A 27,238-nucleotide genomic window follows, 5' to 3' on the forward strand; every position below is an offset into this window, starting at 1 on the left:
TAGAGGGTCACTGATGAACACATCACAGAGCTGACTGAGTTCAGCAGGTCAGTAACGTCTCATCTCAGAATTTCACATTGTTTGTCCCTGTGTGCAGTACAATGTTTTTCACAGTTGGACGTGCAGCCACAACTTGCAGGATTCTTTCAGTCGTGTCAGAGACCACCTCCTTGGGAGAACTTGAGTGTTTGAGTTTGAGGCTCAATCGTTAGCTTTCTCTGTAGCCTTATACTTTCTGACTTACTCTCAGTCCTCACCCTTCACTGCGAGGATGAAAGGTTATCCAGGTCATCTGTCCTCTAGTTGCACACTTGGTTGTTCAGAACATTTATTCCCAGTTCTCTGTTTTATGGCCGTCCACAGCTGTGTCCTGCTCTGTACAGGAGCATAAGAAGATGGTAATGCAGGCCTGCCAGTCACGTCACACATCTCACGGGCTCTGGGTTCTGTCCATTACCCCTCCTCCCATTTCCGAGGGAAATGATTTACTCTTACCCCAGGAGAGCTGCAGGGAAAGCTGCCACTTGTAGGTTCATTATCCACCACACAGACCTCTTGTTTCTTAGCAGTCTTGGTGGGGCTAATTAGCTACATGTTAGCATGCTCCTGTCCACTGGCGTTCGTGGTGAAGTCATTCCCACACAGTTGTTTTGGTTTCCAGCACTGCAATCTTCTACATAATCATCCATGGAGAGAGGGGGGCATCCTGCTGCTAATTAGCTTTGGCTAAATGCTATGTATGAGGGAGAAACAACACAAAACATCCAACCAAACACCAACACTCATATATGTAGACCAAAATGGTACGGCATTAGTGCACTACCGTTTACTATAGTATGTGGATATCAAAGCTACGATTAGTAAAATTGTAATATTTTAGGATTTTGTCATCATATGATCTTATATGTCATGTGCCATTTCATTTTTAATTCTCTTTTTATTCTCAACATTTTTAGAAAGAAGAAGCAGCGATGAGATGGTGAAACCGAGTCCCGTGGTTCATCTACGTATTAGAGAGATGATGACATCTGATCATTAGCTGTCCGAGAAGTTGCTGATATCAGCACTTTTTCTTTTGGCACGGATGCAGAATGTGTTTGCTGCCTATGCAAACACAAAAGCATATATATATATATATACACACATACACACACACACACACGTACATGTTTGTGCTTTTATACTTATGAGGCCTCGTAATAACATAATGCACTAGCTAGCCCCTTACTCTATCCATAACCATTGATACATGGCCCATACCTGCAACTGAAACCCAAGGCTGGATCAATAACCTGGCAAAACGATAAAAAACCCTGGATCCTCAGACCCCCAAGGACCCCCAGCCTCAGCATGACCTCAGTTTGGGGGGTAATACGATCAACTGCACACTTGACTGGGACATCCAACCATTATAGTACAGTTTACCTGGTCTTGAGTCCCTGTTTGAAGTACATTCTAGTTTCATAGTCAAGCTTTAAGACCTTCATACTTCAGCTTGCTTCAGTAGACCATATTCTCAGGTTTGGGAATATGAATTCCAGTATAAGAATACTGTTCACTCTGCACAAAGGAGGGGAGGAACAAAGAGTTACTAGAGGACCAGCAGTTCATTATTGCCTTGGGGCCTTGAGCAGGTGATTTAAGATGAGTGGTATGAAGATGGATGTTATTACAGAACATGTAACCCAGTGCAACACTATGGCTTTTATGTGTTTTAATAGTTTTTGGACAATAATGGATCTGAATAGCGCATCATGGGATTTGTTGATGATGATGATGATAAACTAATGTCAGCATTATCCTGTGAACTATAATGGGTCTGCATTGTGATTACAGAGAAGTCATGTGGCTCAGGACTTGTAGAGGTAGCATCTCGAGGCTATAGCTACACACACATACACACACTTGAACATACAGTACTTAGGGGGGTAGTTTCTGTGGGTTAACCCTCGGTCATTGGTTTTAGGAAGTGCGAACAAGCTTGTTTGCATGCCATTGTATAAAGAGAGCTGTGTCTTATGACAAGGTGGTGATGGTGGTTAAACATACGTTTTTAGGTCTCATGAGTGGTGTTATAGTAAGACCAGTACCCTCTCCTTTGACCTCCACCAGCCTGCTGGATCCCACTGACACACAAATCAACATCAAAGTACAAGAGCCTTGTGAGCATCATGCAAACTATCTGTGCCAACTAATGAAGATTATGCAACAGTATGAGCTCTGATTGCTCATGCGCCATAGCAACAGCTGCATAGCAACAACCTGCTAAATGCAAATTGACTCATTATGTTGTACTGAAACATCTATCAGACTAACTTTAACTATCTGGTGTGTTTGTGACCAGGTTGGGCATGGCTCCTGAGTGATTTACTTGTCGCTTCTAATGATCTAAAGAAACATTATTGTGAACAGCCAGTTTTTCCCCTGTAGCATCATGGGAAGTCATGAGTTAGTGTAGCATCCTTTCTTACAGCCTGTTGTTATGGCTGTATAGTGTTTATCCCTTTCCTCCTCCGTCTTCTCTGTAGCTCTGCCCAGGTGCTACCTGATCAGTGAGCTGCACCTGGATATGAATGAGGTTCCTAAAACCTCCTGTACCAGCATCAGGAGCGTGGGACTGCTGGACCGCTGGACTCACTGCCTCTCAGCTTGGTTTATTTCATTTTTTGTTCTTGTTGTTTTGATATGTCTTAATGTTGATACATCCCATGGATTTGGTTGTTATTTAATTCTGTGTGTGTGATGTGGTGGAGTGGTGGACTGTTGTGCGCCCCATAGGGCTGCCCAAGGGTGGGGCGTGTCACTGTTCAGGAGCGATAAGGCCTATCAAGGATGCTCACCAAGTTGTTTGCTTTTATGAGTCATGTGACCTCTTAGCTAAGTGGGACTAGCTAGCATCTGCATCTGGAATATGTCTCTCGGCTCTGCTGCTGTGTGGCTTTCTGGGAATGTAGGAGTGTTTATTTTCTGTAGTGGGAGAGGGATTTTCTCTGCTGCCCAACAGTGAGAGTGACTGAGAAAGTGAGGGAAGAGAAGGAGGGAACTGTTGAGAAAGGGGAAGGAAGCTGGCCTATATAAAGAGCGCGATTGGGGCAAGAGGAAAGATGTGAAAACACATCTGTTTCCTACTTTACTCTGTAAGTAGTAGAAAGTTGTAAGCTGGAGAATATCAACTTAACAACTTTGCATTCTGTTTTTGCAGGATTTTTCCTCTTTGTGGCTTCATCAGACAGTTATTTATATTGACATGTTTGTATTGTTTCCCTCTGTTGTCAAAATGGGATTTTTCTGACCTACCAGTGTCTCAGCGACGCTAACTTTCATTAACTGTAGTTACGGTGCAGCTGAATATTTGCCATTCATGTTGTTTTGGAAGAGAACTAACCTAATGGCCTGGACTCAAGCGGAGCACTTTGTGCCCAGATGTTTCTAGTTTTAGCTCATGTCTCGCTTGTGCAACTTTAGTGCTTTTGACGTGTTTATGCCAGACTGTGTTTGCTACCTGAAAATGACTATGACATTGCTTTTAAGGTGCAGAATGGGCTCAACCAACTACTTTTCTCATTCTTATTTCTTTTTTTTTCTGATAGGTGCAGTGACAGAAGCCACCTTGTGTGTAAGCAGAGTGTGTGTATGCAGGTGTAAACCCATTGTTTCTGAATCGTCTGCCTGTGCATGTGAGCTTGTGTGTGTGTGGGACCATGTCGGGTTTTGCAGTGCGACGCTGCCTCACCTTCACCACGGGTCTGGTGGAGTGTCTGTGTTTTGCTGGAGCTGTGTTCGGCTGGGCTTCACTTGTTTTTCGTCCTGAAGACAGAGGGCTACTTCAGTTCTCTGTGTGTCAATGCCACAGGAGTCAACGGGACGCAGGTCTTGGGTCAGTTTCATGTCATCACCTCCACGTCCTTGAATTTTTAATGTCTGATTATCCAATAATTTTGTTCTGCATAAAGTTTAACTCTGTCTTTCTAAGCACCTAGAAGTCTGAAATCAGTATCACTCAAATATTTGAAGAATGAGGACATTTCTTACGCTGTCCTGTTTAACCACATATTTCTCAACCTCGGTTTTCTTAATTCTTATGTCTTCATTATTATGTGTCTGCAGATTGCAGTGGACAGGATGAACAGTTCTCACTGGTCTTCACCATCGCCTCCTTTATGAACAATTTCCTGACGCTGCCCAATGGTTTTCTCTTTGACCGGTTTGGCACTACAGTGGCTCGGCTCTTTGGAATGTGAGTCCAGTGCCTTAATTTACTTGAGAGTAAATGGTCAGTGGAGTTAAAATATTTTCTGTGTATTCTCTCATCTAAAGTTACTCAGTAGAGGACAGCTGGGTAGTTAAGAGGAATGAAATGACAAACACTGACTAGTAAAGAGCAACAACACTGGCTGTTCATTACAGTGATTACTGAGCAACAAGAGAAAGGTGCAGTGAGTTGTTCCTAACTGGTTGTGCTGGTCTGATGGTTTAATCCAAAAACATTTTGATAGATTTTTCTTAAGCAAAGTCTCAATGCAACATTTAATTCTTCATATCACATCCCGCCCATGATTTGAATTGATTAAAGGTGGATTTGATAAATGTCAATCTTTCCAGAGAGAAAGATACAAGATACAAGGTAAAAGACTGCTCTTTATATTGTACTTCAAACCTTGACTTCAAACTGCAGCAGCACAATTTATCAAACATTTTAGATCATTGCAGAATACACTCCTCCTATTTAGACCTGCAGTGAAATGGGGTTAGGATTTTACTGTGCTCAGCTGTGCAAGAAGGTTGTCTGAATTCTGTGAAAAGAACGTACACATGCAGTGTTCACTGATTTGTAATCGATTGACTTTTAAAATTGATGTAGACCACTTTAAACCTTTAAGTAACAGTTGCATGTTTTTACAAACCTATTACTGACACTTATGTGTTCATGAGATTTAAAATAAACTGCAGCAATAAAACTAACATCACAGAGCCCCTGCTGCTATCACCGAACCAACACTTTCTCAGAAGACCGACAGACCTCTGACCTCTCCACCATCTCCCTGCATGGCATGACTCTGTCTGGCTTTTGTAGTAAATTTAATGTGCTATTGTGCAAAGAGGCGATTTGCTGTAATTTCACTCTGTCTCTGGTATTTGCCTCCAAGGGATTCCCAAATCTGCTTGCTTACAATAACAGCTGTTTTCTCTCATGGAGGGAGACAAGAGGGGTCATGGAGAGAGGCGAGGAAACTGTATTGTGAATGCTCCCGTGAAGTTAAAGGGACAAATGAGACCATTAGAAAAGGGAGAGGGGAAGGGGTATGAAGGCCGAGAGGTCAGAGTGAGGCATGTTATGTAAAATAGTTGAGGTTTTCAAAGAGCAGCAAAGATGCAGCACAAATACCAAAGCCATGACACTCAGCAATGTAGCATTTAAACAAGGTTTTATTTATGAGAAAAGGGAGTATAAAGAGATTAAGGCAGTGAAATGTTGGAAAAACTGGAAAAAGTGGGAGAATGATGGAGAAATATGTTTTCTCTTGTGCTGTGACTAAGAAGTCCTCCCACTGCCTGAGAGTTTATATCCATCAAATAACATAACACCACACCTACATATCTGCCTAGTTTATTGCCCCAGATACAAGGGGGCTTCAAAAAGTTTGTGGAAAAGGGACAGTTGGAAAAAACTGTTTAAGTAATGATTTTTATTTTTGCATTGCAACATGCATTTAAGGGTTCACATTAGAACGTGTTATGACACGTCAGTACGAGAACAATATCTAAATCCACAATAATAAACTGGTTCTAAGGGCATCCATGTGTTTCCACTAAAAGAGGGCGGAGGGGAAAAAAAGCCAAGGAATGCAAATAGTTGGAAAGAGGCAGCAAGTGGAGATGAGGATGGATATTTGCCTAGGCCAAGAGAAGGAAATTAAAGTCGGTCAGATGTTCTCCAAACAGCAGCAGAAGCGAGTGGACGTGTGTTTACTGTGATAATACGATATTGAGTGTCACATTCTTTAAATTCCTGACAGTGTATTGATTTTGTTTGTTTTTAAGATCTTTTTCTTTCACATCTTTTGTTAGATTTAAGAAAATGAAGAACTTCAGATGCAAAAATGGCATCAAAGCCGTCACCAGCACTGTATGTTTTATGGCTGGTACTGTGAAGCTCCCAATACACCAAGAAAACAACATGATAACACAGGAATGTGTTTTTTTTTCCTCTCCACCAGATCCCTTTACACCTCGGGTACTTTGATGGTGGCCTTCTCCACTTCAGGTGAAAAATACCTCTTTGTTTGTTTCCTGCTCTTTCAGGCTCTCATTCCCCAACAGCTAACAGGTGTCAATCCTCATTTCTCCCATTTTTGTCTTTTCCCCTTCAGCTCTGTCCAACGTTCTCTTCCCAGCTCTCTCCCTCCTGGCAGTTGGTGGCATCTTGTTCCTGATTACTAACATGCAGGTACTGAGAAGACACACATTTACATTCACATTTGAGATATGTTAAGCCAGTTTGTGATGTTTCCATGTGTTCTCTGTGTAGTATCACCTGAAGGTACAGTATAAAAGACACATGATTAACAACCACTGGTCTAACTCATCCCATGACCCATTGTTGGGGAAAGCCGACTGACAAACACAGTTGTACTGCATGATGTTCAAGATGAAAATGTTCAGGTCTGTCTTTAGGCCATAACTATACAGCAGACACAGACAAAAGACAGGGAGCTCTGCCCTCAGTGGACTTCTGTTGGCTGTGGGGCTTTCATCAGAACAAACTCATGATCTTGTGGGGGGTGATAACACAAAGTCCTCTGGGGGTGGGGGAGGTTGAATGTAGCTGTGACACCAAAATCACATCCTCACTCAGCCAGGCAATTCAACGCAGTCAGAATTTCAAAAAACTTCAATGCAACACTAATCTTTCTTAAAGCAACACAACGTAACTTTGTTGAGCAACAGTGCCCTCTGCAGGCACAAGTGGTAATTTATTCTGTTAGGCTCTGAGTTCAAGTGGTTAAGTGGTTTTCATGTACAGAAAACAAAGCCTATCACTCGCTTGACCAGAACTCTGACCGGGTTCACTGAACTTAAAACACAGCCACTGTAACAAACACACCAAACTCTGTTAATGATTCTTGATATTTTCAGTTTCCTGACTGAATATTGGAGTTCAACATCAGTCTTGAACTTTCTGGGCCAAATGTTGCCTGTTAAAGACTCTGACTTTCACTCAGTTAGCGATAGATCATATCCGCTCACCAAGATTACACAGAGCAAGAACAAGTGTTCGGGGCGTGGAGTGGGAATGACAGAGGCACCATCAAAAATCGTCACAAAACGTTGCTTTGATCAATTTCTCTCCTAAAGGTTGGAAACCTGTTCGGCTCACATCGCTCCACCATCATCACTCTTTATAACGGGGCCTTCGACTCTTCCTCAGCACTCTTTCTCGTCATCAAGGTGAGATACGTCGCTCTCATTAGTAAAATCTACAGGATATATTCATATTATTTCAGGCGCTAATGATGATCTCCAATCTGTCTTGTTTCCTCCTGCAGCTGTTACATGAGTCTGGTATCTCTCTCCGGGCCTCCTTCCTCTTTCTGTCGGCCTGTAGCGGCATTCACCTGCTCAGGACTTTCTTCTTGATGCCCAGAAAGTTCATTCCTTACCCGGTGCCTGATCACTACACATACGGGTACAAATCCCCAATGCACCACTGACATCACCCATTTCTCACCCGTTTTCTGCTAACCCTAACCCTCTTCTTGAAAATATCCTTTATTTCCTGTTCTGAGATTATAGTGAGCTAGGACCTCAAACCGTGATTATCCAGTAAGTAATTATCAAAGAACTCGAGTTGCCTCAGTCTGTGGCTGACCCCACTGTGACCTTTGATCTTTGACAGAATAACCTGTGGTAAATCAAAGACTCTGAGCTCCAAGGTGGCAGCGAATGGAAACTCACAGAGCACGACAGAGGAAACACCACTCGACCAACACACCTCTGTCAAACAAGGTTTGTGTTTTTACTGTAGCATTGATCAAAAAACAGAGACAAAAAAGAATAACCATAAATCCTGTATTATACATTTCTCCATTATATTTTTACCCCTTTTTCATCTCTTGGATGTCCCCTCTCTCTCTCTCTCTCTCTCTCTCTCTCTCTCTCTCTCTCTCTCTCTCTCTCTCTCTCTCTCTCTCAGAGAAGAGTTTCCGTGAGTGTTTGCTGTCCAGGTTCTTTGTGTGGCACCTGCTCTGGTTGTCGGTGATGCAGCTCAGACATTACCTGTTCATCGGTACCCTCAACCCCATGCTGCACAGGCTGACAGCAGGAGAGCCCTCGCTGGGTAAACACATACAAACACTACATGACCTCCCTGTCTTAGCCAAAATGAAAGTATGTACAAACTTTCCTTATTAGATGAACTCATCCTCTCCCTCCTCCTATAATTTTTTATTTCATCAGAAAAGAGGAACAAATTGTGCCATATGTGATTTTGTAAAGCACTTACAGAGTGCAGTAGTTACTTATACAGAGATATTAGAGCCCACATACCTTGTACTCCTGATCTCCTTATACTTTGCCTTATTGAACAGACATTGTACTTCAAGTTCTCCTACTGTACTGAAGCTGTAGTTTTGTACCTCACTTGTAAATCATTTTGGATAAAACCGGATCCGCACCAAAATGTAATGGCCCATGGCTGATAAATAAATAGACACAGGTGAACATAACATAACAATAAGAAATCACTCCTTATTTACCTTTTATGCAGTAGACTTCTCGCTGTCCTTGTGATCTATTATGTATATTCTGGCAGACTTGTCTCTGTCATCATCGCCTAACCGTCTCATCTTTGCCTGTGTGTTCCTGCAGTGAGCCAGTACATCAATGCCTTTGCCATCACCCAGCTGTGTGGGGTGCTGTGCGCCCCCTGGAACGGACTCATCATGGACAGACACAAGGGAAAACCCCGTGCTGCGGGTAATAATGATTACCAGTGAACCTGCCTTATGTACTATACATGTATGTGTGTGATTTAGATGTGCCAGTGGACCGCTGAATATCCAAATTTAAAAAATAATAATAATAATTTGAAAAGTCACATGACTAATGCAGGCAGATTTTCACACATCTGCCACAGGAAATCCAACTGAGTTGGAATAAAAGTCGGCAGGTCCTTGAGATCTGGAGGAACAGGTTTGTGTTTTCATTTGCATCTATGTGTGTGTGTGTGTTTATAGGAGAGACTGAACAGGAGGCAGACCTGCGGGCCTCAGTGCTTTCTCTCTTCCTGACGGCGCTGCAGTGTTTGCTGTTCTCAGTTTGTGCCTCCACCCCGTACCTGCCGCTTCAGTACCTCACCTTCATCCTGCAGGTGCTCAACCGCTCCTTCCTTTACGGCGGCAACGCAGCCTTCATCAGCGTGGCGTGAGTATTGGCACACACAGGCGCACATGTACAGTTTAAACAGATAATGGATGACAATATGAAATCAGTCCATGCTCAGCTTTTTCACCACTCCCCTCTCGTTGCCTTGTCGCCATTTTGTTTGTGTGTGTAGTTTCCCATCCTGTCACTTTGGGAAGCTGTACGGTCTGGTCATGGCTCTGTCTGCAGTGTTTTCATTGCTGCAGTATCCCTGCTTCGCTCTGGTGAAAGAAGTTCTGGGTGGAGATCCTTTATATGTGAGTGCATGACATAAATCCCACCAGCTTAGTCTTATCCTGCACCTTCCTCTGTCACCATGTCTGAAACACCCTCTCTTCCTCGTGTGCGTCTGCAGGTGAACGTCGGCCTGACGGTGCTCAGCCTTCTCGCCTTCATCCATCCCCTCTCTGTCTACCTGCACTGTCGACGTCTCGCCTCCCAGCGAAGCAAAGACCTCACTGCTTCCTCTTAAAGTCTGTAAAATATGACCAATGACTTACTCTCAAGGTTTCCCTTACCTCACCAGTGACACTTTTACCTCTTCAGTTTGTGTTTTTACGGCTGTGTTGCCTCATGTGGAACGTAACGTTGAGTGCTTGTAGATACATTTCAGATCGGAGTAAAGTGTAATTTAGGGTACAGTCATAGTGCATTCTCCACACTCTTTAGATGTTCACAGCCTTCAGTATAACCTCACGCTCTTGTGGGATTTCTAGGATATATCATGTTATTTTCATTGTGTGATCTGATGCATAATTCAGATCTTCTTCTACAAGTCCAGCTTTAGGGGCTGTTAGCTTTGTCTGTCTTATTTTGTTTTGTTTTTTTTGTTTTTTTACAGTTGAAGTTGCTCTAATTCTAATTTCCTAAAATTGTGACATGTCATGTTTCTTACTTTATGCCAGCTTATACTGTATTCATTCCATTTTTTGTATTCTGTGTAATGCTAGCCACCTATCACATCATGACTGCGGTGGCTTCAGAGTGCCAGAAGATAACGCACTTTATTGTAAAAAGCTGAAAACATTACAGATAACATTTATATTAGTGCAGACCTCTTCAGGTTTCTCTATCTGTACATCATTAAATCTTAAAAACAGAGTAAAGGAATAACAGTGTGGCAGTGTGGTTAGTGTATAAGGGACATTTGGGAGAACAATAGTCTTCAATGTGCACCATGTAAAAAGATAACTCAGGCTAATCTTTGGACATGAAAACTCTCAGTGAAGTCCCTTTATCAGGACAAAGGTACTGTTTGTTTGCCAACTGATGTCTCTGCAGTGATCACTTCACTAAGTGAGTTCATTCAGATTCATCAGTGCAGCTTGGCATCACTGCTCTGTTATGGGAATGGAGAGGGAACACAGCTCTGCCCTCTGCTGGACTCTCAGTGAAGCTGTTAGATACTGACTAAAGTAAGATGATGAAGTTTGGTTTGTTTCCAGTATATGAAGTCTCAGGTGTTTGGTGTCTTTGTGTAGCTCAGCAGCAGAAGTTGGCATCAAGGATTGTGTTTTTGTGCCATAACTACTTTTTGACATTTAAAGGACTATAAAGGGACATATGTCATATACATTCTTTTAAGTTTTCTTTGGCCTGTTGTCTGTTTACATTGATTGTGTATTTTTCTCAAGTGTCAAAATTGAACATGTTGAAATGTAACTTTAAATATGCAAAGTCCTCATTGTGCTGCACCAAATGAAATGTACCTTTTTATATCAACTGCAGTTGAGTAGTTAAGGGCATTGTTACTTTCTGATCTTTACTTTTGCCCAAATAAATGTTTCAGTTTGCAACTATTGTGAGAGAAATGATGTACATGGGAGCAGCTGCCTGTTACAGGTGGTAGAGAAAATATAACTGTAATCTATTAAACAGAAAAGACTATGAATGAAATGACTCTAGTGATCATGTTTTACACCTTGTCACACAAGTATCTTACTAGATTAAAATAAACAAAGTGATATTTAATGGCTGAACCCTGAATTCCCTATTTGGTTCACTGACTCCATGTTTTCCAGTTGATTTTAACTAAGTGGTGTCTTTAATGTAACTTCAGCTGCACATGGTCTGATTCTGAAAATGCAAAAATTATTGTTAGAATTTACTTTGCATTTAAAGCTGCAGTAAACTGTAGCTCTGTGAGCACATGCTCATATTTTATGTCCTCCACATTGTAAAGCAGAAAAATTCATTGTCATTCATCCTCCAAAAATGACAAATTAAAGGTACACTCCACCAATTTCACTCATCAAGCTCAAGTCTACTCATCTTTAGCTGAACTTCTCAGTGCGTGAAAACAGTTACATAATGTCCTCTCTGGCTTTGAAAGGAGCTCTGTGTCATCGGGGTTATCTAAGCTTGTGCTTAGAAACCACAAAATTGTCACAGAAAGCCTGCGTCATAAACTGTGGGTGCAGGGTTGGAAAGACGAGAACATTTACCAAGCAAGGAGGGTTTAAACTCAGGATGTCTCTGCACTTTTGTACCATACTGTCTCTCACATCAGTGTAGTAACCCTTTTGAAAAACACATTTAAGAAGTTCCCCTAAAAATTGTCCTGTGAGTGCAGACCAATGCAAAGTAACATGGAACTGGACCGAGTCCTCGTTGATGAGAGATCTGGTGAATGAAGTCCAAACCTGCAGGATTCCCAGCAGCCCCTGAGGACAGTCTGTTGTCTCCAGTCATACTGAGACTGTTGGCAGCCTGGGTGGGAGTTGCCATGTTGTTACTGATAGTGCTGGAGAAGTTTCGCACTGGGCACAGTCGTCTGAGAGATTTAAAAAAAAAAAAAAAAACTGTGGCAGGGTTTAAACCTGAAATAACAGGGATACTCCCCCACAACAGCCTCTCTCAAGTTCTCTGTATACCTGCTGTGCCACAACACAGTAAGCTCAGAAAAATTAGATTCAGCTCTACAAAGTCTGTCACATCCAGTGCACAAGTGTGTGTGTGTGTGTGTGTGTGTGTGTGTGTGTGTGTGTGTGTGTGTGTGTGTGTGCAGAGAATATGCGCACGGTGACAGGTTCTTCCCTCGTCATCTGCGTCATCAATGATCACAACCTCAGTATCTAGGCGATGTAAAAATACAGACTTACACAAACAAATGCATGACAGAAATAGTGGAGTGAAGGCGGGAGGAGTGGAGGATAAAAATAAGCCCGTCTGTTAATGAGGTGATTTGTTATGTGTTTAGTGTGTGAGTGTGTGTGTGTGTGTGTGTGTGTGTGTGTGTGTGTGTGTGTTTTAATGGACTCAATCTGTCACAGAGACTGAGGGTGACTTTATGACACACAGATTTGACAAGCTTACTCAAAGTGTGGCAGCTCACTCGGGTCCTCTCACTTTGATTAGAGCAACAGAGAAAAGATGTAACAGCCTCACAATCACAGTTTTACTGTTGTTTTCCATCTGCTGTGGGGAGCTGGTGTGGAAGCAAATTACCTCTAAAACTGAATGACTGCATAAATGAATGGCTCAATAGGCCACAACAGGTGCTCTGAGTTTTGGATTGCAAAACAAAATTAAGCACAAAAAACTACTCAACACGGATGAACAATGTGACTTTTATCTTTCTCCTCTCTATAATCCTTAATAAGGAAAAAATCACAAAGAAAGGTTTCACACCAAATGGACAAAATATGTGGACACCAGTGTTATACTACAGCATATGCTCACTCACCGTTATGGCACAGCTAACTTTCTGTCAGCCGTGTTTGGCCCCTTCCTGTTTCTACATGGCAATATCCCTGTGCACAAAGCAAGCTCCAGTTTAAAAAAAAAAAAGAGATGTTTTTCTCAGTTTGGTGTGGAAGAACTTGGCGGGCCTGTGTGGAACCCCAGCTATAACCCCAACCACCAGAAACACTGACTTCAATCCACGTCAGATCACTGAACGTCGGTGCAGAACTTTGCTAATGCTCAAAATCTTGTGGAGAAGTGGAAGCCATTAAAGCAAAATTTTTACAGTAAGATTCATTAGATTTTCCTTCTTTTCACACATTAAAAGGTTTTTTCCCCTTATCTGAATTATGGGTCTAAGGATTGAGGTCGAAAAGCCTTCTGAGACAAATTTATGAATCTTGTCTATATAAATAAAACTGATTTAACTCAAATGAAATGTTCAACAATCATATAAATTGCAGCCTAGATGTAATGTTTGATTGTCCACATTTGGCCATTTAACCTCTTTCTAACTATCTAACTTTTTCTCCCTGTTATAGTGGCTACACATTATACAGCTACAGTTATGGTTTCTATTATTTGAAATCTTCAAGTGTTTAAAACTTAATTTCAGATGCGCAATTTTAATTTTTATCCAACCCAAAATGAGAAAAGAAAGGCTGACACCCACACCACATTTAATGATGATATTAAGGCCTTTAAGAGCTTAAACAGGCGTTCATTTAAATTGTGCAGATATGAACTTTACACACTGGAGCCTCTCTTCTGACACCACAACTACAGTAAATATCAAATGATTCATTATCTTGTTAACAAAGTCTTGTCAGACCTTTGATGTCCCAAATGACACCCACATTTAGTCTGATTCATCATTTGTACACGTATCAACCTCACACCGCATTTAATAGCTTGGATTTGAAGAAGGTGGTAAACTTTTGCATTCGATTACTATCCTACATTCAGATTACGTCACTCGACGACCTCAGACTGTTTCATCATGCAGTCACATGTCAGGCCAAATAAAAGTGTGTTTAATATATTTTTCTGTGTTGACATGAAAACGTCTCAGTGAGATGATTCCCAACCAAGTCCAAGCTCTCTGAACCCCAAAACTGAAACACATAAAAAGTTGTAGAAGCTTTGAGAAAATAAATTGGACTAGGGCGAGTGTGTCAAAAACAACAACAACAACAACAAAAAAAAAAAAAAAAAAAAAAAACGCCCAACACTCATCTTTGACAGAGGTCAGCCGCTTTGAGATTTCTCACCTCTGGATCCTGTTGCACACTGTGGGCAAAAACACACGCTCTGGTCCAACTTCTTCAGGACTGTGTGTGAGTGTGGGTGTGTTTGTGTGTGTGAGTGGGGGTTATGGACAGAGTCAGCAACACATTTTTTTTAGGATCAGAGGACAGATCCTTCGGACATGCTGTGTTTACACCAGTTTAAATGCCAGTGTGTGGCCGTGATTCACTTTGACACAGCGGGCTGGTGAGAAGATGTGAAGGGGAGGAGATCTGAGGATTGGACATGTATGTTACATACATTTATGCATTTTTTTTTTTGTCTGTGAATGCATATGGATGGGATGTGGCTGTAGTGTCACAAACACAGTAGAAAGTTCACATAACTACACCTGTGCAGGTTTCAAATCAGAAACAATGCAAACACACACACACACACACACACACACATACACACACACACACACACACACTGGATGTGACCCAGTGTCTGACTGGATAAAAAGGTATTGTGGAAGGAACACCAAGAACCTCCTACACACACACACACACACACACACACACACGCCTCCCTGAAGATGGAGTCCAGTTGGTGAGCTGGCTGCCTCCCCCATCTGCCCTGGGGCCAAGAACAGTGTGAATACACTACATGGGCGCGCGCACACACACACACGCACATACACACATGCTCGCGCGACCTTATCTGTCCAACAGCCCCCCGCGGAGGCTACTGAGCTGAGCTGTCCGCCTCCCCCACTCACTTCACCGCAGCCAAGAAACTGCGTGATTCCAGACGCGCAACTTCTGCCCCATGCGCTGCGCTGCGCCACACAGCTTGGAGCTGCAGATGACCTTCCATGGAGCAGGTTTTGGTGAGTGTTCGCTCCCTGAACAGATGATGTGCATCATGGTGGACCTGGCCCCGACAAGTGTCACAGAGGGAGGACTCAGTAGTGAGTAAAAGCCCTGCCCTGACACGGAACGCGTGCACAAGACCTCCGTGTCCCGTCTCCATCCCACGTCCCGCACCTTCTCCCGCAGCCAATGGATAATGAGGCCGAAACTGTGACTTATTCAGTCAGATAGGCACACAATGTCCCTCAGTGAGCTGGCAGTCTCCATGCGGGGGAAAGGCCACTACTATTAGACCACTTACACTAAAACAATCCTGAATGTGACTGCTTTGATAAATATGAAATATAAAAGGAGAATTTCTAGATGATAAATGTGGATGTACAGCACGTGTCGCCCCTCTGAAGTATGTCAGTGGTATATCATCTCTCCTCCTTTGCACAAATTTAACCAGGCCATATGCTGCCTTAGATCATTTCGCTCCACCGCTGGGTTTCCCTTTCATCTTCATCTGTTGTTCTGAACTGTAGGCGGCTCCTGGCCTCTTTCCAAAGTGGCCTACACTAAATGAGACAGATGATTTTTTTTGGCTTTAATGCCAAATGACTTTTTTTCCCCACCTCCTGTCCTCCTCCAACCCCCTTGCGAGCGCATGTGCCGCGGTGGAACCACATAAACACAAACACTCTTCTTAATGAGCAGTAGTCATGCAGTAAATATTCTTAATTCTTCTTCCCCAAGAAGCCGTTAGTTTGTTGTTACCAAAAAAAAAAAAAAAAACTCCATCCCACCTCCATCCTTCATGAGCACTCGGCTTCCTCCCACACTGCGCTTTGTCTTAACTGATGAATAAATGATTAAAAGTAAATTCGAGCTATTTATCTTTAAACTCTGGAGAATTTTAGAACACCTGTTCAGAACCAAAATTTTAACATTTCTGAAAATGTGGCAGACTGTTGCTTTAATTAACAAATAAGTAACAAGTCTTATTTCTGACAGACAGTGATGCGTTACTCTTTTAAGGTAACGCCACCGAGTGAAGACTGTGACAAAAACCCGCTCTGCCGCTGCCTTTCTTGTCGCTTCCTCCGGTGGCTCTCCCCCCTCCCCACCTCCCTCCCCCTCCCTCTCCGGGACTGACGTACTGAGGATCCTCCGCTGCCCACGGCTGTGGGCGAAAACCGTCCGCGGGTATAAACGGCTCGCCGGGACTCCTTCACGTCACTGCCTCAAGCCGCAGCGACTCGACTCACCAGAGCTGAACCTCAAGCAGAGATAGCAACAAGCAAGGCACTTCCACGCCGCGCAGGCTAACTCGCTTTCGGCTTTGGTTCGAGATGGAGACTCGTTGGAACATGAGGAGAAGCTCCAGCGCACACAACTTTAAGAGTGAGTCTCTCCACCTTGCACCTGCAGTTTGACTGCATTTCTGTGATTTAGTGGTCGTAACTGAAGCTTATTGTGTGTGTTTAAAGATTTTGAACAGATTTCAACTTTTAAATCGCTGTAGTTTTCCATGTTTTATTGAACTTTTACGCATAGTCATTTCTGCGTATATTTCAAGCTGTATATCAACAGTTACGTGTGTTCAACATCCATTTGAATTTAAATCGTGTTTTTCAGTTATGGGTGTCAGATATTTAGATTATAGAGTCAGAAGTGCGCGCTTTTTGGGGCATTTTAGGAGGCTAATGAGGTTTGTACAAGCTCTTGAGGAAAATCAGATTTATCTTTTTATTTGTAAATTTATGGGATGACATTATATGTTATTCTTTTTGTACCAGTTTTGTCTTCCCTATTAAGTTTACCAAAACCTCTTTATCCACTGATCCACGTCCCTTTTACGCACAGAAGCTTGATTTATGCGCACACGATATTGAACTTTATTTCTCACCTCACTTCGACTTTCGCGGTAGATAAGACTTAAGACGACTCTAGAAGCCAAAAAGCACCCAAATCCAGTTCTCTCCCCAGCGTCCAAGTCCAGCTTGTTAAGAGGTCAAGAGGTGAACCCGCTGGAAAATCTTGCGCACAAAGAGGTGAATGGGAACTTCATAATTATTTCATGCATATGCTTTTCCCGCGGTGGACAACTTTTGTGCGCGGTTATCCGAGCTGTGCCAAGAAACTGTTGCAATATTGAGAGGAACCGAAACAGATCCGGGTCTGGTTACCTGTTTTACGCGTGCCCTCTCCCTGTAGCTCTCCATCGGAAACATCCTTTTGGTGTAGATAGCCTGAGAACTAGGAAACCAGGTTAATTTAATGCAGTGAGGCACGTGTGATTCACGTTTTTTTTGTCATGTAAAGATCTGTTTTGTAGATTTTTTGAGATTTTTCTGCTTTAAATTGCTTAAATCCAGAGTTATGTAATCGTGCCACAACAGACATTGAGACCTATGTAAAGTGATCAGGTGGATATGAATGGATGAATGATTCCTGTAATGTAATCTGGTGAATTATATATGAATCCCAGAGTTCTGGGGACCATCAACAAGTCACGGGTGAGAGCACAGCAGTGCTAAAAACAATCACTGACAACAGCAACAAGTTTGACAGACAGACAGACAGCAAAGAAAGGCCGGTGCTAAAAGCTGAAATCCACCTCTCTTTCTTTGTCTGTCACTCTTTCATACTCACAGTGTGCACGTTCACCAAACCAGGACTAACCACAGCAACAATAGCCCTGTGCCGCTGCACCTGACCTTCACTTGTCTTCTTTTATTTCTCATTAGAAGTAACCGCTTTGTCTTTCTCTGCCTCCCTCTCTCCAGGTGGACTGTCCCTGTGGCTGATTCTGTGGCTGGTGGTGGTGAAGCCGGGCGGGGTGACCGCATGCCCCAGGCTGTGTGTGTGCTACCCCACGCCCATGACGGTCAGCTGCCAGTCCCAGAACCTCACCATAGTGCCGGCCGGTGTGCCCTATGACTCACAACGTGTTTTCCTGCAGAACAACCGCATCACAGAGCTTCGCGCAGACTCTTTTGGCTTTGAGACACAGGTAAAAACAGCACAGAGTGTGTGTGTGTGTGTGTGTGTGTGTGTGTGTGTGTGTGTGTGTGTGTGTGTCCTCCAGTATTTGGAGATACTCTGAACTCTCTCTCACTCACCTTCTCACATCCTGAGTATTTTCTCTCCACTCTGTGCAGGTGCTTTGGCTGTACGGCAACAACATCACATGGATCGAGGCCGGGGCCTTCAGTAACCTCCGGGTCCTGGAGGAGCTGGATCTGGGCGATAACCCCTCGCTGCGGCGTCTGGAAGGCGGAGCTTTCAGGGGCTTGGAGAAGCTGCAGAGCCTGCACATGCACCGCTGCAAGCTGGCCGCTCTCCCCCATGACATCTTCCACAAGCTGTACAGCCTGCAGTTTCTCTACCTGCAGGTAAAGCCAGTTTCTACACATAGACCTAAAAACACACATATACTGTACAAACACATGTGTGTTAGTCGTGTGTACTTGCAATAGCACTCACTTGTGTTGCAGTATTGATTTATAAACACTGCAGTGTCCCACGTGCAGGTTGCACACCCCCTCACACACACACACTTTTATACTGCGCATGTTGTCTTGTTTCACACTCAAACACTCAGCCACTAAAATGCAAACTGAGCATATACATTAGTAAATATTAAAACACCCAGAAGATCTAGAACCAAAGCAACATACGTACTTCTGCAGAAACAATTAGCAATATTCATCAGTGGCAAAGCAAAAGTGAAAATTCTCTTCTTATTAAACAAGCACAATAGATTTCTCTCAAGGGAAGAAATTAAAGAGTGATCAGTGTTGGCAGTGAGTGGCTGCCAGTTCCTCCGTGCACATAAATGAGTGTACAATACATAAAAGGCAATGTGTGCCCACACATTTCCTCTCAACAGCAGTTGTAGCTGCAAGATGCCAGATGAAACAAAATCAAACAAAATCAAACCAAACTGTAAGAACAAGATATGACTATGCAATAACATATACTGTAAAAAAAAAAAGACCACGAAGAGACACCTGCTTTAATTAATGTCATGGTTAAAATACTCAGCTTAACTTTGTTTTATTTATATAGCACTTCAAACCAACACAATAGAACAAAATAACTGTATAATTCACACTTTTTAATGCTCACCTTAAAGCTTTTGTTGATGTCCCATGTTTAAAGCAGTCAGTCATTTCAGTACATTGTGAAAATGAGCTTCATTATTCAGTGTATTTTTTATTATTTTTTTATTTTTTTGCCAGAGCTGTCGTCAGCTTTTTGGCAGCTGGCCTTGAGATCTCAGCTGTTGTTTGGAGTTCCCTTGAATCTAATCAGACAACGAGTCTCAGCCAAGATGCCTGGAAAAAAAATCATTCTCACATTCAGAGTGGTTCCAGGTCACATCTCATCACTGTAAAACTACTTTCAAATAGGAAGTTACCGAGTGTACATCTATGGTAACGCTTCTAATCATTTATTGTTTAACTTAAAATAGAGCTTTTTCTTGAAGGCAGTTTTTGCCAACAACGTAACCCAACAGCTGTAAGTTTTCCACCTGCTTTTCCTCATCGCTAAATCTTCTTGTATTTTTGACTTTGCTTCAGGAGAATCAGCTCCACTTTCTGCAGGATGACCTGTTCTCAGACCTGGTCAACCTCACCCACCTCTTCCTGCATGGAAACCGTATCCGCGCCCTCTCCGAGAATGTGTTCAGAGGCCTGGTCAACCTGGACCGCCTCCTCCTCCACGACAACCGCATCAGGCAGGTCAACCGCCGCGCTTTCCGCGACCTGGGCCGCCTGACCATCCTTTACCTCTTCAACAACTCCCTGGCCGAGCTGCCGGGCCAGACCATGAAGGATGTCCAGGACATCCAGTTCCTCCGCCTGAACGGCAACCCCTGGTCCTGCGGCTGCGAGGCCCGTCCCCTCTGGGAGTGGTTCCGCAAGGCCCGCATCTCCTCCTCCGAGCTCATGTGCACCTCCCCATCCCAGCGTCGCGGCCAGGACCTCCGATTCCTCCGGGAGCTGGACTTCGCCCTCTGCCCTCTGCCTGACCCCGGCTCCCTGGCTGGAACCACCACGACCACCTTCAGCACCAAGACCCGTTGGTGGTTCTCCAAGCACAAGCCCGCTTCTTCATCCAAGGCCTTGTACCAGAAGAGCTCAGAGACCGTGAAGGCCTTCCCCTTCTCCGCCGTCAAGCCTCAGTTCCCCCCCAAACCTCCAGTCGAATCCTTCTCCTCCAAGTACGAACTGTCGGAGGATGAGGTGGCGCTCCCCAAGCTGGACCCAGAAGAATACTGGGCCAACTACGGCAACGAAGATGCCTCCATCCGCTGCTTTGAGCTGGAGTGCCCCCCTGGCTATGACACCCCAGCCTTCCCCTCATCCTCCTTCTCACCCATCACCCCATCCCTCCTCCACGTCCTCTCCCTCTCCATAGTCACAGTCTCCCTTCATTTCCTGTTCGGTTGAACTCTTCTTTCCCCCACACCCTTTTCCTCCTCTGATTTCTCCCCCTGCTCTTTCCAACTCTAACAAAAACCTGGATCTTGATTCCTTTTGGTTACCTCCTCGAGGTGCAGGGGGGGTGCTATACTGACATAGGAGACAGGTGAGGCAGCGGGGAGCTGTTTTAAAGAGCAGAGATCAGCTGATGTAGAGCAGGACAGGATTTCATTGTTGAAATAGCTGCTGCTCACCGGTACAGGCAGGGATCAAATCATGAAAACTGCCTCTGATACAAACAGCACAAAGGCAGAATCCTACAACAGCATTATGACAGCTGGTGGTGTCTCCAGATGTTTTTTTGATACCACAGCTGTAAACAACGCAGGCGTTGTGATTTGTCAGCAGCTATTTTCTATAACAGCTAGCGCTCACCATTCGATCACTGCTAACGCTATCCCTCACCAGTTTACTTTCATTGTGAATAACAGCGGTGATTAATAGGTTATATGGCACCACTAGAAGTAGGAGACGGAGGTGGATCAACACAGATAGTGGGAGGCTTTGAGGGGAAAGAAAAGAGAAGAAGAAATAAAGAATTAAAGGGAGTCATGGAAAGAAAATCAGTGACACGTGAGAAGAGCGAGCTTTAGATTTTCATCTAAAGGCAGAAAAAGGATGAGAGGATCATCAGATATGCAGCCAAGAATGGCTCTCCTCTCCAGATTCAAAAATCTTGTACGACCCCAGAAATGCCAGCAAACCTCCACCGCCACCACCCACACTTGTACATACCACACATCATCACTGTACATAAACCCATCACACACACTGCTCTGTATTCTAGACTTGCTGGATTTGTACTTTCCTTTTAGCACCATTTAGTAAACGACAGCTTGTGGTGACACTTAGATTGTAAATGGAAAGGCAAAAGAAGTGAAATTACGGCAACTCCTTCTCGACCCTCGTGTTTTCTAGTCTCTTCCTCTCTCAGACAAACTGAGAAAGTTTGTTCCGGATTCCCCAGACTGAGATTAAACATATCAGAGCTCACTTCCAACATGAGCAGACAAATAGATTCCTACTTTCAAAAGAAAAAGGAAAGGGTTGTACTACTGATCTAAACTGTTTTGTCTCAGTTTTCTGTTGTGGTTGTGCATGAATGAAAGTGGACTGTTGTAGACTAAAGGACCAAAGTCCAGAGGAGATGAGTTTGATGAGGTCTTTTATTAAAGCGAGTGTCTGTGTATGTGTGTACCCGTCCAACTCAGCCCTTTCTGTCGTTGGAAGCCTCAGGTCTGGATCCTGTTACTGTTACACTTTGACTGATAGTCAGCTGTCTGTCTGTATGTTTTTATATGTGTATGACTGAATGTTGAAAAAGCCCTTTATGCACTAAACTTACACATCACTAGGACCCAAAACTGTTTCACCACCAACTGTATATTTTCAAAAAATGCATGGGAATGTGAGTGACTCATACAGGTTTTTTTTGTTTGTTTGTTTGTTTTTTTACTATTTTCTGACAAAAGTTTTCATCTGATTTCAGTGACATATCTGGATTTTATGTTCATACAGACCATAAACAGATCACAACAATCAAACTGTCATACGTAAAACCATATTAAATCTGTATTAGAAAACCTTTCTGACTCCAAGTTGTGTTTTTGGAAAACAGGAATGTTATTTACTCAGCAATCTGTTCAACACAATTCCAATCCTGATTGTGATCTGCATTATTCATGGAAGCCATATGTTCCTTGTCGACCCCAAATGTTAAATCTGAACCGTGACTGTGAGTTCCTGCTTAGAACACGAAAGATACTGTGACGCTGTTAGACTCTGTATTTTTCAATAGAGAAACTTGTTGGAAAGTGCTTGGATTTATTAAAAAATAAAGAAACAATCAAACAGAAGCGAGTGGGAGTTTCTTTGTTGCTTCACTGTCGTCTTGGTTCGCTATGGAAAAAAGGGCAACAGTTAGTCAGCTGCCACGTGAGCATAATCACAACATATATAGACAAGAATAGGCAGAAGAAATTTTAGTGACATTTAGTTTGAGTATCAAAGCCTAAAGCTGACGACAGCCCGGTGTTGCAACAATTTATTCACCATTACCAACGAAACATAACTTTTAGACAGGAATATTTTACAGTTTTGCACTGAAATCCAAATAAAAAAAAATATATAATTCTAACATCTGATAGCTTTGAAAAATAAGAACAGGACTGTCAGGAAATTAATTTTAAGGAGTATCACATCGTAGTGCACCTGTCAAACCCTTTTGAAAAGGGAGGTGATACTTGTTGTGTGTCTGTGTGTGTACGCAAATATGTGAACCATAAAGAAATCCACGTGACAGTGTGAGTGTGAGTGGTGAAGGCGACCGATCTCAACTGTGTTCACTCCTCGCCCCAGTTACTTTCCTCACCATGTACAGAAAGCAGGAGCTATATCGGATTATAATGAGCTGTTGAGGAGTGTGTGTGTGTGTGTGTGTATGTGAGTGTTTAAGTGTGAGTGTGTGGGTTCAGGGGGAATGTTGGGGGGTGGGGTGAGATATGATTCAGGGTTGGGGCAGAGATGGGGAACATGCCAGGATTAAAATGTGACGATGTGTCCCGGAATCAACACACCCCCTCAACAGATTAACTCTCATCATGTTAATGATGATGTTGATGCCCACACTCATGCATGTGTTTACGAGCGCAGTGACACATGCACATACACGTCCATGTGCAAATACGTACTCACACGTAAATGGTAAAGTTGGAGAAGTTTAGTGGGGCGGCCTCTTTCTTGTCTTCCAGCTCACAAATTATTCATCACTTTCACACCTTACTTTGCTCTCACCTTTCTGTCTTCCTCTTCTCTCTTTTATTTTCCTCCTCTCTGTGATGAAAACACGGCCCTCACTCCTCCCAGTCATAGTTTGCAGTAGATAAATCATCAAGCCCACATACATTCTTGTCCTTAACAGCATCCTTCTCTCAGAACTTTTTGTTTCCTCTGCTCCACATTTTTTCAGTCAAACGTAACGTCTCACCACCAGAGGATCTGTGGGTGCACTGGAGGGATGTTTAGAATATAAACTTGGATGTATCACTGTTGTTCATGATCAGTGTTTGCAGAAGATTTGATTATGCTGAAGTCATGAACCAGTGTCATAGAGGTTTGGTTGGGGTATTGTCCTGTTGGGCAACAGAAAACTTTGCCGTCTCTCATTGCAGTGGTATAATCCGCTACTTGTGCGAGCAAGTTCTCACTGTTAAAGGAATAATCAACTATAACACACATTTTAAAAGCCCTATTATGTTATACACCACTTAAATCAACAGTCTGAAAGCTCTGTGAGGCTGTGCTTGAGATAAATGCTCAAACCAGCATGCTAACATGCTCACAATTATCATGTGGCTGGTTAGCAAGTATAATATTTACCATGTTTTAACGATGTCACGCAAACATTTACTAATTAGCACTAAGCACAAAGTACAACTATGGAAATTAGTTTTGTAGGAATTTACTCATAAACCAAAGTATTAGACAAACTTTCGAAGCTTTCGAAAAAAATGTGTTATTCGAACCTGACGATGGCGCTAGATGGAAAGTCAGGATATCAATATGATTATATTTCATCCTGTGGAGAACGTGTGCCACATTTCACAGCAATTCATCCAATATTTGTCACGACATTTCAATAAAGAGCTAAAAAGACAACCTCATGGTGAAAGTCAGAGGATAAGCAAATTCAAAGGCATACATTCTCTGGGGACCATGAATATCTGTACCAAGTTTTGTATAAATCCATGTTGGATTTTTGGTTGGTTTTTGCTGGGATATCTTGAATATCTATCTAGTGGTTGTCAAGCTATTTCACTCTAAAACACAAAAGTCAACCTCATGGGGGAACCTGAGAAGAAAAGTCAGGTGAACACTTAAGTCATCACGATTCATCCTCCGTATGACCATGAATTTCTGTGCAAAATTTCATGGTAACCATCCAGTAGTTGCAGTCCAGATATTTCAGCCTGAACCAAAGTGGTCGACCACATTTATATAGTGCTTTTATAGTCTGAACAACCACTCAAAGTGATTTACACAAGCAGTCGCATTGACCCATTCATACAGTGCTTGTATAAATATACAGCTCTTCTCTGTCACACACATACTGTACACTCATACACTGATGATACACCAGGGGCAATGTGGGGTTCAGCATCTTACCCAATATAATACTTGAGCACGTGGACTGAAGGAGCTATGGATCACACCACCCACCTCTACCTCCTGAGCTGCCCCCAATTAGTGTGTTGCTTTTCCATGTGTACAGGAGGAGCTAGGCCTCAGACCACCCACCCAACAAAGATTGGCTGCCTTGATCTAACACCTGAGCTATAGCCTGCCCTCAGACATTAATATTATGGTGTTGAGACCAATGTGCAACTGTCATGGAGATAAAAGAAACAAGAGGTCTTCTGATTGTGGTAAACACATCACAAGATTTAGTCTTTTCATTGTTATTATTTGTGATCAGAAACAAATGAAATATCACAAGTTACTCTAGATTTTGACATTTACCTATATTATTACAGCTTTTAATGAGCAGTTACATGCAGGCAGCCATCAAGTTCAACTCAAAGAATCACAATATTTTTGACATTATGGCTTATGGCATGGTAGAAATTCAAATGAGAACAGCTTTGGAAGCGAGCTTATATTATGGGTTATGATTTCACAGAGTTGCAGAGATGGCAGCAAGTGATGGCTGTGGACATCCCCTCTCAGCTTTTCCTGCCAGGGTTAACCACCTCCAGAAATGCACATCAAAAACTTAAGTCGTGACAAATGTGATTACCCTTCACATTATACCGAGCCGCTTTTTCAAGGCAGAGCTGTAGGAGTTTGCCCTCTGATCCTGAAAGCTGCTGCCTGGGTGGTCATGGGACATGTTTACTGTTTTTCTGGAGCAGGAACACGACCAGGCCATTAGCAGGGAGAATTTCTCTGAAGTCGTCAGACTTTGATGATGTGCGCTTATCACACACTGTGCCCACTCACTCTCCCCCAACTCTCTATCCTATTTTTCTTGCCTCTCTTTTGTGTGCTCGCCTGCCTTTCATATGCTGTCACTCAGTCTTTGTCTGAACCCTATCACTCCAGCTCTTCTCTCTCCCTGTCACACAGTCTCCTCCACATGGTTATGCCTGTCTTGGCCAAGCCCACGTGATGTTGCTTGTGCGTGTTCATTTGTGCGTCGTTGGCGTTTTTGGCTGACGTTTACCTTCACACATGTCTTATTTGCAGAGGACGAACCGAGACTCACACCCTGACGTCAGAGGGCTCCGGAAGGAAATGAAGAGGCTGAGAGAGACTTTCATGGGGATGAAATGAACTCATTCACCCTGAGAAAGAACAGAATAGAGTGTAGTTGTCTTTTCTTGACAATATAGAACATAACAGGTTCATAACTAAAGTCTGACAACGCAGCATTGCAGTCAACGTGACAACTGACCTATCCCATCCATAATTGATCGCCATAATTTGCAGCACTGTTGCACTGACCAGCTCCCATTGTCCAGCACGTGGAAACATGAGCCTCTGGAGCAACGAACCTCTGCCCCTGATAGTTCACTAGACGGAAGAGGAAGGAAAAAGAGCGAGGCAAAACAGAGAGATGAGGAGATCCTCGGACTGAATAAATCATTTTGAGTGGAAACACTTACTATTCTCACAGAAACTGTGCGATTTTGCCATGAGTTCACCCACTGAGCAATAATGAGCTTGTGTGTGTCACTGGATGAAGTGCTACCGAAGGGGTGAGGAGGGCATCAGTGGGAAACCTCCTAAAACATTTAGTCAAAAAGGAACACTTTAGGAGAAGTAAACTGCTTTCTGTAAGACTGCTTTTAACTCACAGTTTTTTTTTCATGCAGCTGCTTTTAACCAAACCACAGGTTCATGTGCACTATAAATGGAACTGGAGCTATATTCATATGCAAAAAACTTCACATACAGTTAAATGTAGTACAGAATATAGCTGCCTTCAAAGTACACTGCAAAACAGAGATTTAACTGGAAACAACTTACTTCACTCTTGTGTGAATACTTTTATTATTTTCCAGTCAAGATCAACTTAAAATTTAAGAACTTACAAACAGACGTTAAGTCTTGTGACTTGTGACCTGAACCCTCTCTCTCTTCTAGCTTGCTTAAAGAAACGATACGATCCAAACTTGTTGCGTTTTAATACATGAGCGGCCTTGTGTGCTGCATTGTATTTGTGCAAACTCTGGCACAAAACTGGCTCCTGCAGGAACTTGAACAGCCTGAGTAAAGGCCTGTGAAAGAAAGAAAGAACTGACACTTCCAACTGTTAAAATGTAGCTGGAATATGGATGATGTTATCCATTATAATAACTCAGGGACTCATTTTGAACCAATTATTCACGTTTAGTTCGGTTAGCTTAAATTTTCAAGGCAGTGGGGGAACTTTTGTGATCCAAAGTAAAGTTGCAAAGTGCTTAACAGATCCACAGCAGGATTATCAAACAGTTACACATCAGAGTACAACGTCATCAGCTGTCCTAAATCAGTCCTAAATTACCATGCAAG

The 27,238-nt window shown here is 43.0% G+C and overlaps 2 protein-coding genes across 2 annotated transcripts; both read left to right on the plus strand.

Moving 5' to 3' along the window:
- Positions 1-1,326: 1,326 nt before the first annotated feature.
- On the plus strand, positions 1,327-11,409 carry slc43a3b (solute carrier family 43 member 3b). Its single transcript, XM_051072404.1, is given in 14 exon segments — positions 1,327-3,137; positions 3,591-3,800; positions 3,802-3,877; positions 4,108-4,237; positions 6,219-6,265; positions 6,372-6,448; positions 7,357-7,449; positions 7,548-7,687; positions 7,898-8,007; positions 8,195-8,338; positions 8,869-8,976; positions 9,237-9,423; positions 9,557-9,680; positions 9,779-11,409. Coding segments are annotated over 13 exon segments (1,452 nt in total). The 5' UTR covers positions 1,327-3,137; positions 3,591-3,701; the 3' UTR covers positions 9,896-11,409.
- A 5,020-nt stretch (positions 11,410-16,429) lies between these two features.
- Positions 16,430-22,271, plus strand: rtn4rl2b (reticulon 4 receptor-like 2b). The gene is made up of 4 exons (XM_018679943.1): positions 16,430-16,595; positions 17,981-18,207; positions 18,356-18,589; positions 19,781-22,271. Exons 1-4 carry the CDS (start codon positions 16,544-16,546, stop codon positions 20,651-20,653), a joined length of 1,386 nt encoding a protein of 461 aa, XP_018535459.1. The 5' UTR covers positions 16,430-16,543; the 3' UTR covers positions 20,654-22,271.
- The last annotated feature ends 4,967 nt before the right edge of the window (positions 22,272-27,238 follow it).

Source organism: Lates calcarifer, linkage group LG8 (genome assembly GCF_001640805.2).
Source record: "Lates calcarifer isolate ASB-BC8 linkage group LG8, TLL_Latcal_v3, whole genome shotgun sequence".
NCBI classification, from domain to species: domain Eukaryota; kingdom Metazoa; phylum Chordata; class Actinopteri; family Centropomidae; genus Lates; species Lates calcarifer.

Bases quoted from the DNA above. Each gene is read 5' to 3' on its own strand.
- rtn4rl2b (XM_018679943.1), top strand. From the start codon at position 16,544: ATGGAGACTCGTTGGAACATGAGGAGAAGCTCCAGCGCACACAACTTT. The intron at 16,596-17,980 runs GTGAGTCTCTCC...CCCTCTCTCCAG, and splicing joins CAGCGCACACAACTTTAAGA to GTGGACTGTCCCTGTGGCTG. The intron at 18,590-19,780 runs GTAAAGCCAGTT...ACTTTGCTTCAG, and splicing joins TGCAGTTTCTCTACCTGCAG to GAGAATCAGCTCCACTTTCT.